At 48.0% G+C, this 10,048-nt stretch overlaps 1 protein-coding gene and 1 non-coding gene across 2 annotated transcripts; both read left to right on the top strand.

Moving 5' to 3' along the window:
* Positions 1-1,926: 1,926 nt before the first annotated feature.
* On the top strand, positions 1,927-5,925 carry LOC136472596 (probable polygalacturonase). The gene is made up of 5 exons (XM_066470296.1): positions 1,927-2,486; positions 4,173-4,293; positions 4,499-4,673; positions 4,776-4,846; positions 5,046-5,925. Exons 1-5 carry the CDS (start codon positions 1,980-1,982, stop codon positions 5,678-5,680), a joined length of 1,509 nt encoding a protein of 502 aa, XP_066326393.1. The 5' UTR covers positions 1,927-1,979; the 3' UTR covers positions 5,681-5,925.
* A 184-nt stretch (positions 5,926-6,109) lies between these two features.
* TRNAF-GAA (transfer RNA phenylalanine (anticodon GAA)) lies at positions 6,110-6,182 on the top strand. Its single transcript has one exon. It is a non-coding gene; the product is annotated as a tRNA-Phe (tRNA).
* Positions 6,183-10,048: the final 3,866 nt, after the last annotated feature.

The following is a 10,048-nucleotide window of genomic DNA, read 5'->3' as shown; positions in this document are numbered from 1 at the left end:
TATCTGCCTCTAGGCCGTGTGCGCTGCCTCCGCCGGGCGGGCGGGCTTATCCAACTCGAGCGACGCCTCTGTTCTCGTGCGCTGAGTCGACAACGAACAGTCCATACCTCCTCTGAAATCTGAATTAGGATTACCGATTACAGCACCATCAATCCATTCGTGTGTTTTTCATTTAGTTTGTTGTCGATCCGTAGGCAAATCTCTTGCTCACTCGTGTTGCTTGTTTTTCCTGATCAAGAGCGCCTAGCCCCCCGTCTGTCATCTGTGTTGCTCATCCGTGTTTGCTTGTTTCCATCTCAATTCACTAATCCTTCTTGTTGTGATCGATTTGTTAATTCCAATTTAATATCCTTGCAGATTGCAGATCTGAATAGGAGGCTTATCCTTGCAGATTGCAGATCTTGCTGCTATCGCACTACTACTTAAATCAAATCATCTTATCTTGGATACAAGGCGTTCTCTCCTTGCTTCTCTGCACTTGTCGTCGACAGTCACTATGAATTAAAAAGAGTATTATGGGATACTATCTTCCAGAGAAGAGTAGGCCTGACCATGTGCCGTTCGTTGCTTCTTTTTGCGGGTTGAGCTCATTGCGTTCGACAACTCCGGGGGCTACGACAGGAATATCTTACCAAAGCTCATATGGCAGCCCAAAATCATAGCCCACAAAGCTAGAGCCCAAGTAACGGTTCGTTGAGCCCAAGTAACGACAAGCCAGCACCCGCCTCTCTGCCTCCTCCACCTCGTGGCAGCGACGGCGACGGCGAAACCGGCGGGGTCCCACCACTTTCCACAGGGGTGAGAAAAAGACGCAGCTCTCTCCAGACCCGTCCTTGCCCGACACAACTTCCTCCGGCCTCGCCCCCATCGGCAGCAGGAACCTAGTCAGTACCGGCTGCCGCCCCAACCCTATTCACCATTTTCATTTGAAATTGAAATGGTAATGTTCCATCCAACTAAATTCTTTTCAACGTGATGGTGTTCAGAGGCTTAGATGATTAGATCTGTGTTTAACTAGATTGTGCTAGAGGACTGAAATGTCCTGGAGGCTTCAAACTCCATTGCCCAGTTCAATGAAATGGACAGTAGTATTACGCGCAGTGTAAGCCACATTCTACCTGCTACGTGTTTGTTAAAATGACTGAACAATTTGGTGCTGTGAAAAGGGTGAGAAGTGCAGTGCATTTATTTTATCGCTATTGGCAGATAAATCAAAATAACGAAAGAAAGAGTGTATTTTCTTGCAAATCTATCGTTTCTATCACTAGCCGGATAAATTGAATCTATGTTTTTTTTCCTTAAGCACTCTACTTCCGACACATATTTTCTATGGTGGAATGAATACGAAATTTGCATTGCCCAATTTAATAAATTGAATTAACATAGTTTTTTCACCCGTAGCAACCGACGGACATTGGCTAGTAATAAATAAAAAAGAAAAGAAGATAAAACTTGCGTACCTGACGGACGTCGGGGAACGGAGTTGCTCGCTCGCTCGTAGGGTGCATGGGCCAGATTTGCTGGTGCGCCGCGCTCGTAGAATTCCCATATTCACGGAAGAAAAACCTGTAGTGCGCCGGGGGGTCGGCAGGGAAGATTCCCGGGTCGGGAGGGGGAAAACTAGTTGGAAATGCTCGGTAGAACCCATATAGGCCACAGCGGCGGTAAATTTCTCTCGGAGGTGGGCCTCACGAGACAATCTCAAAACCGGAGTGGGCCTCATCACGGCCCAGTCGAAGAAATGGTCAGCCTACACAAACGATTGTCCAGACCCAGCCCAACAACGACAACCCATCGGTTAGCCAGAACGACCACCTGGTTGGGCCGGGCCGTGCCGTTCCATCCGTTTGTTGTCGGGGCCCGACACGCTTACGCAATTTGTGCGAAAGAACAGAAAAGCCATTTGTTTCGGACACGCCTCTTTTTCTCTCCTTCTTTCGGGCGTGTCCAAAAAGCAAAGCGATGCGCGTCGCCCCGCCATGGCGCACGCCACCAAGGCCGCCCACGCCGCCGACGACCACGACGCCTCGCCGCTGCCTCTCCCTCTCCCGCTCCCATGGCCACGCCCGGCGCCTCTCCTCGTCATCCTGTCCCTGCTCGCCGCGGCCTCCTACCTGGCCCTCACGCGCGTCCCCGCCTCCTTCGCTTCGGGGCGCCTGATACCCGCCAGGCTCCTCCCGATCGCCCCTCCTCGCCCTCGCCCCCACGACGCGCCCGCGCCCGGAGACAGCTGCGCGGGGTTCTACGCGGGCGCGGGGCCGGCGCGCGCGGTCGCGGCGTCCGTGGAGGAGTTCGGGGCCGTGGGCGACGGCGCCACGCCCAACACCGCGGCGTTCCGGCGCGCCGTCGCGGAGCTGGACGCGAGGGCCGGTGGGAGAGGGGCTAGGCTTGACGTGCCCCCCGGGAGGTGGCTCACGGGCAGCTTCAACCTCACCAGCCGCTTCACCCTCTTCCTGCACCGCGGCGCGGTCATCCTCGGCTCCCAGGTCACGAATTCATTCATTGCTTGCGCAATTCTTCTTCGGTTCGATTCAATTCGTGCTTTTTCTTATACGACAATTATGTGCATCGGCTTCGCTTTACGAGTGGTTTGAATTTTGCTTAGCATTTCTGCTCAAGCATGCGCACAAATGCGTGATTTTGTTCAGTTGCCATGCATGGACAGCAAATTTCGTTACATTGGTGGTTCAGATATTTCCATTTTCACTTCTGTGCTCCAAAATCTGATCATAAGAGGGGTTTCGTTCATAACCTCGTAGTTAGGAGTATAGTTCCTCCATCCTTAAAAAAACGCAATTCTAGATATGTTCGGGTTCAAGGCTAGAATTTTTTTTTTTTTACCGAGCGAGTAGTACATTGGGATTTGGCTCCATATTCTCGTCGAACTGCGCGTCGTCAAACTAGTAGATTCGGCGCTTGTGCTGTCACTGTGTCACATGCCATGATCCGTGGCGGCAATAAAGAAAAAGATACAGCCAGTGGAGGTGATGTATTGGAGTCACATGCTTGGACTTGGACGGCCTGGGTCTCTCTCTGAGTCTCTGTGGTTCCTTGTGAAGCCCTGTTCCTTGGCTTACTCAGGGTTTTTCTCTCATAATAAATCAGCGAACGATATTTTTTAGCCTAGCTTTTAGGCAAAGCAGTTTGTGTGCCTTTGCTTTGTCCCCACTGCTGCTTCGACCTGGACTGGTGTTGGGCTGTTGGTCCCAGTTGATACCTCCTTGTAGTACTTTACATTGCTTCCACCTCGGTCTTATCTGTTTGTGCTAAAGCCAATAGAGGGTCAGAAAATCTCTGGTTTGGAGCTTTGTGCAGGAGCCAATAATCCCTGTTTTTGGTCCATCCGGTAGAGATAGACATGTCATGCCAGTGTGACAACATGTACGGACTAGGCAGAATAATATGTGTTGACTGTTCAGGATTGGGCAGATTAATTTGCTAGAAAGGGAGGAACTGTGATAGTACTGTGTATTCACGATCCATGTGAGGAGGTTCAGTAGGAATTGGTTGCAAAGGAACTAGCATAATTGAGAACGTAGCTGTTCAATTCTCCTGCTACAGGTACTTTCCAACAAAACAAACAAGTACTAGCTAGATGGGAATGAAACCATAATCAAGATGTTTAATTTAGGGCCATTACACCCTTCACATGTTGTCCACAGTGCAATACTGCAATCACCTTTGATATCATTAGAGAAATCATGTTGAGTTTCCAACTAGTAACAATTGCATAGTTCTATAAAGTGGAGTATAATTGAGAGGAATTTGCTGGGAACTTGTGAGCTTCAGTTGGAACACATTGATAATTGTAAGCCATCTTGCGTCCTTTACAGCTAATGCCAGGTCCAAAATATTGTGCGCGCCAATCTATGCCCATTTTGTTATTTCATTTGTGTCAACCAAGGCAAGCAACATTCACATAGAAAGACACAGCTGCATGATTTGTACAGTACTGTAGACTCATCAGGTCATTATAATGCCAACATGATGGCTTTATAATACCAACATGATAGCATGGGGAAACAGTCTTCAAGGGGACCATGCACTGGATTCTAGATTGAATATTGATGTCTTCACATTAAAGTAGGCGAATGTCCAGCACTTCATAGTTGTGTATGCTCATTACAAAACTGCATAGAGTATTGAGTAGCAAGTTGGACTATGATATGCAGGATCCAGAAGAGTGGCCTCTCATTGCCCCTTTGCCATCTTATGGGCGTGGAAGGGAACGGTTAGGACCACGCCATATCAGCCTCATTCATGGAGAGGGCTTAAATGATGTTGTGATTACTGGTATGACAAATTCTTAGCTATGTCTACTTTCATGATTGATTAATAAATAAAAAATTGCCTCATTAAGTTAATAAATCAAAATTTGAGTAAAACAAAATTGAGCCTTTTTTTGGTAATGGCATAGGCTTGAATTTTAGTCTTGGTCCATATCATCTCAAGAATTAGTGTTGATGTATAACTTGAAAATGCACTTCACAAATATCAGGTAGCAACGGGACCATAGATGGCCAAGGAAATATGTGGTGGGAGCTATGGTGGAACCGAACTTTGAACCACACAAGAGGCCATCTCATCGAGCTTGTGAACTCAACCAACATCCTAGTGTCCAGTATCACACTGCGCAACTCCCCTTTCTGGACAGTACACCCGGTCTACTGCAGGTCAGTTTACCAAGCTGATTCCGCTGCATTTCCTAATAGGAACATTTTCATTCTATGTAAATGAAGTTCTGGGAAAATGAATATTTGCTATTTATTTGCCAGCAACGTGGTGATGAAGGATTTGACCATACTGGCTCCCCTGAATGCTCCAAACACAGATGGCATCGATCCAGGTTTGTGCTGTTACTTTCATTAGCGTCGTACTGTTTTTGTCTTTCTGAGAATTAGCCAAGCCAAATGCAGTTTTATCATCATGGTTTTCTATATGTTTGGGATTTTTAACAACTAGATATATTTTAAATTCGCCACTAGTGAATCTGTTTTGCAAAGGATGAACTCTTTACTGACAGCTCTCTTGCTGAACAATGGCAGACTCGAGCTCGGAAGTTTGCATTGAAGACTGCTACATCGAAAGCGGAGATGATCTTGTTGCTGTCAAGAGTGGTTGGGATCAGTACGGGATCTCTCTTGGCAAACCGAGTACAAACATCGTCATTCAGAGGGTTTCAGGCACAACTCCGACATGCTCAGGTGTAGGTTTTGGTAGCGAGATGTCAGGAGGCATATCTAATGTGCTTGTCCGTGACCTCCACGTTTGGAACTCTGCGCAAGCCGTGAGGCTCAAGACTGATGTAGGGCGGGGTGGGTACATAACCAACATCACCATAGCCAATGTGACGATGGAGGTGGTCAAGGTACCAATAAGATTCAGTCGAGGTGCAGATGACCATTCTGATGACAACTATGACCGAACCGCACTACCAAGGATCAGCAATGTGCTTATCAGTGACGTTGTCGGTGTAGACCTGCAGCGAGCACCAATGCTGGAGGCAGTGCCTGGTGCAGTTTATGAAGGGATCTGCTTCAGAAACTTTAGCTTAAGAGGCATACGGCGGCAGGACAGGTGGCATTGCGAGTCCGTGTATGGAGAGGCGCATGAAGTTTTTCCTGCACCTTGTGAAGAGTTCAGGAAAAATGGATCTTCGTCATGGTGTGGATTTCTTTGAGCAGTTGCACAGATTACAGTTGTCAGAAGTTTTGAGAGTGGATGATACAGGAATACTTGAAATAGAGGGTGTTCATATTGGTGTTCCATGAAGCATATGACATAGGTTTTTGAGATTATACAGACAAACTCGGGATTTTAACTTTAGTCTTCTGTTTTTGGAGTGGGGTTAGAAACACCATGTATGTGCACAGCAAATAATAATAATAAATCAATTAATACATTAAAGAAATTCCATGTATCCCTTTTACTACATGTCATTTAGATATTCAGTACTTATATGTTTCCCATTCGTGCAATCTACTACCATATTCAGTACTTATATGTACAACAGGGGTGTAATGTACTGAGTACTGGACACTAAACTGACTTAAAAGGTGGATGACTATTTTTGATATTAGAATAGACATGTTCGACTTAAACAGCTAAAGCGGGGATAGCTCAGTTGGGAGAGCGTCAGACTGAAGATCTGAAGGTCGCGTGTTCGATCCACGCTCACCGCAAATTTTTTCATTTCTTGGTTTCTGAGTTTTTTTTTTAATTTTTTCTCCGGGCTTTTTCCTTATTTTTGTTTCTGGATTTTTATTTCATTTTTATTGTTTCTGGAAAAAAAAATTATTCTGGAAGTTGGTTCCTGCTGATTTGCTCTCCAGTTTTTGCTTACTAAGCTGATCATATTTTTTTCAAACATTTACTCCTATGCTGAATTGCTAACTACATCTTTCCAAAGTTTGCTCAGTGGAATGATCACCGTTCGTTTGATCCACGTCTAGGATCTTGGGGCATTTCTTATGAAAGAAAGCCAGGAATCTGGCCAGGCTCAAGTGGACTCGGATGGAACCAAAAACAACAATCAGCTTTGCTGCACGCGGAAATGTACATCCCCCCTTCGATCCAGCTACCGTGAATTTACAAGCTACAATACCTCGACTCAACGAGCCTTTCATCACAAACTACAATGCATCTACACGAATTTCCAGGAGAGGTAACCCTGGGAGCGTTTGAGTTGATGACCACCCATTTCTCATGCTTTGCTACAAGCTACAAAGCTTATATATATGGAGCAGGCAGAAGTCATAATACTTGTTTGTAGTTTATTTGTTATGTTACCGATGTTTAGCTGCTTAGGTGGTGTTTGGTTCCAGTGACTAAAATTTAGGAGGTGTGTCGGGAGGATGTTGTATGAGGTGTTTGGATACTAATAAAAAAAGAAATTACATAATCCGTCAGTACTCCACGAGACGAATTTTTTAAGCCGAATCAATCTGTCATTAGCACATATTTACTGTAGCACCACATTGTCAAATCATGGACTAATTATGCTTAAAAGATTCGTCTCGCAAATTAGTCACAAACTATGCAATTAGTTTCGTAATTAGTCTATATTTAATACTTAATGCATATGTCCAAACATTCGATGGGACATCGACTAAAATTTAGAAGGGGCAACCAAACACCACCTTAGTTGGGGATTAAGATTTGCCAAAAGTTCAGGGTGTTAACAATAGCAAAGTTGGAAAAGTTTATAGGGAAACTTCACACGTCTATTTGATTCCATTCCATGCAACATTTCCAAGGCATAGGAAAGTCAATTTTCCGTGTAGACTAGCTTCTTGTCTTTTGTATATATATTTGATTTTGAGAAAAATTTATGGCCGGTCCCTTAACTTGGCTCGAGGTGTAATATAGATCCATGTACTCTTCAAATGCAATTTCTAGGTCCATAAACTTGTCTTAGATGTCGTTTAGGTCCAAACGGGTTTTTTACCCACTCTATACGTTGACATGCACCCTGACTATACATCCTCTATATATATGGGGCCCACTTGTCAGGTCATTCTCTCCCTTCCGTTCTTCTCTTTCGTCACGCGCGGAAGACCGGCTCCAGCGGGTTCCCGACGCCGGCAGCCGCCTCCCCCCGGCCACGCTGCTGCCTCCAGCACGACGCGCGCGCAGCGCCGACTCCCTCCCTCCCTTTCTCTCCCTCGCCAGGCACATGCGCACGCGCACGCGCACGTCCACGACACGCCATGGACGCCGCGCGAGCTCGGGCTCCTCTTCCTCGTCGCTAGCAAGGCTCGCTATCCTGCTAATCGTCGTTCTGGTGATGACACCCGGGGTCGACGCGGCATCGGCATCGGCAGCTGCGCCCGCGAGCGACGCTGCCGCGGCGTGCGACTGCAGCGGCGTGGCGGCGGTGATCAGGGAGGAGGACGCGCGCAGGGCGCTGCGGCTCAAGATCGTTCGCGGCGGCGTCCATCCTGGCGTCAGAAGCGGCGGGGGTGCTGGTCCCGCTCCTGGGCAGCAGCGAGAGGAGCAGAGCGCGCTCGAGGAGCCCGCGCCGCCGCTTCGCTTTCGGCCTCCACCGTAGCGCCGGAGCCGCACCTCCTGGAGGCCCGCGCGCTCGCCGTCAGGACCTCTGCCGCCTGCCGGAGAAGACGCGACGCCGTCGTGTGGGTGCTGCGCACATACAGCTACGGCGTCGATGTTGGCTGCGAACGCGGCGGCGGCCGACGACGCCGAGGACGACGCGCTCCGCTCCCTGTCGGCCTCGCCTCGTCCGGCTGCTGCCTCTACGGCGGTCGCTCCGGCGGCAGTGAAGACCGGTCTTCTCCCAAGCCTCAGCAACGTCAATACGTCATTCATTATCCAACGCAATCAGGCAGGTGAAACACCAGTTGATCCTTTCCTGAATCCTGATTGATCTGGGTACTGCACAAGAACAGCCATCACGCACGCACGTGGAGACGGCCGGCCGGAGCCGGACGGTGGTCCGCAGCGAGCGTACATGGAGACGGCGACAGCGCCGGCCGGGCGGCAAATAATTGCGAGAGCTAGCGCATGCATCTGATCCGCGGCCCCCCGGATCTGATCATCGTTGATCCATCCATCTGGGTCAATTCCTCCGCCGCCGTCGACCAAGTCTCTAGCCCGCCACTGTCGATGGTAGCACGCGCCGCCGCCATCGACCGCGCCAAACGCCGCGCTGCCACCCTCGACCAGGCGGGCGCGGTGGAGCAGGCGGAAACGACGCTACCCGCCAGTGCAGCCTCGCCGGAGGACCACGTTGCCCGCCCGCCATCGCCACTCGTGCCGTGCCGGCGTGCGTGTTTTTGCGGGTGAGATAGGAGAGGGAGAAAAAAGTGACAAGAAAAAATATAAAATAAAAATATATTTCACCTGACACGTGGGTCCCATATGTAGGAGCCAAGTCAGCATACCGTCAACATGCCACGTCAATAGCTAGAGCGGGTTTGAACCCATATGACACTGGAATCCAAGTTAATGCCAGAATTAACATTCAAATGTATAAGGACCTAGATGACACCTCTCGTCAAGTTAAAAGACCTATGTATTTTTCTCTTTCATTTGATTCCATAATACTAGAGTTCAATAAGGGCCAGCCGACCAGGCATATAAGGACCGGGACACTGGAGAGTTGGGATGTGTTCGTAGCCCATCCATTCCAATAGACCCACACGCTATTGATCTGGATGGGCTAAAACTCACGCTTACATGATTAACAAACAGCATGCTAGAGTCGCATTTAAATATTTTGCCCTCCCCTAAAAAAAATTAATGACCGTAGGACTAGTAAAATGGTCTTCAGCCGTAAGATTTTGAATATAATATTTTATAAGCTGAAACTTCAGTACTTTTGTTCGGAATCCGATATTTCATACGTATCCAATTTACTCAAATTAACATCACTGATAGGGGAGTTAAATTTAGTACTCCCCAGTTCTCTTCAAAATCGGATCCAAGCAAGATAGTATGCAGACAATCGTCATGTTCAACTGATGGTTCCTATGGCTGATAAGCCAACTGATACTATTTTGGTTGTGAAAGAAAAATATTGTACCATGACCGATAAACAGTCCAAGCGAACAAGACGAATGTCAACTGTGTTTCAGTACTGTTTCGTACTTTTTTTCGGAAGGCCTAGCGTCCGGATGTGCGGACGAGACGTCGCGTCCAGACACGGCTCCAACAACTGCGCCGCTCCCACGTCCTGCATCCCGTCCCAGGACCCGCGCCCACCCTGCACCCCACATGGGGAAACCCACGTGGGTTGACCCACGACTGCGCCCCAGCAGTAGTGACAGCCACCGGTCACGCCATGCAACACCCAATCTACTTTTGCAACATATGGATGAAACATTTGCAACATATGTCTAAAACAGATAAAACATTTGTAACATAAAGTTGAAACACCATTACAACATGTGCAAGATCCCGATCTACTTTTGCAACATCCAGATGCAACATACAAAAGAAGCTAGATGAAACACTTGAGACATGCGTCTGAAACACCTGCAATATACGTGTACAAAAAAACAGATGAAACATTGGGATAGATGCTTGCAAC

Source organism: Miscanthus floridulus, chromosome 8 (genome assembly GCF_019320115.1).
Source record: "Miscanthus floridulus cultivar M001 chromosome 8, ASM1932011v1, whole genome shotgun sequence".
In the NCBI taxonomy this organism is placed as follows: domain Eukaryota; kingdom Viridiplantae; phylum Streptophyta; class Magnoliopsida; order Poales; family Poaceae; genus Miscanthus; species Miscanthus floridulus.
Note: the sequence above shows the minus strand (reverse complement) of the source record. Positions and strands in the feature narration are given on the sequence as shown.

What these genes read in the sequence shown, in the direction of transcription:
- LOC136472596 (XM_066470296.1), top strand. Translation starts at nt 1,980, where the DNA reads ATGGCGCACGCCACCAAGGCCGCCCACGCCGCCGACGACCACGACGCC. An exon ending in GTACACCCGGTCTACTGCAG is followed by an intron (nt 4,674 to 4,775) that starts GTCAGTTTACCA and finishes TTTATTTGCCAG; the next exon opens with CAACGTGGTGATGAAGGATT. An exon ending in CACAGATGGCATCGATCCAG is followed by an intron (nt 4,847 to 5,045) that starts GTTTGTGCTGTT and finishes GAACAATGGCAG; the next exon opens with ACTCGAGCTCGGAAGTTTGC.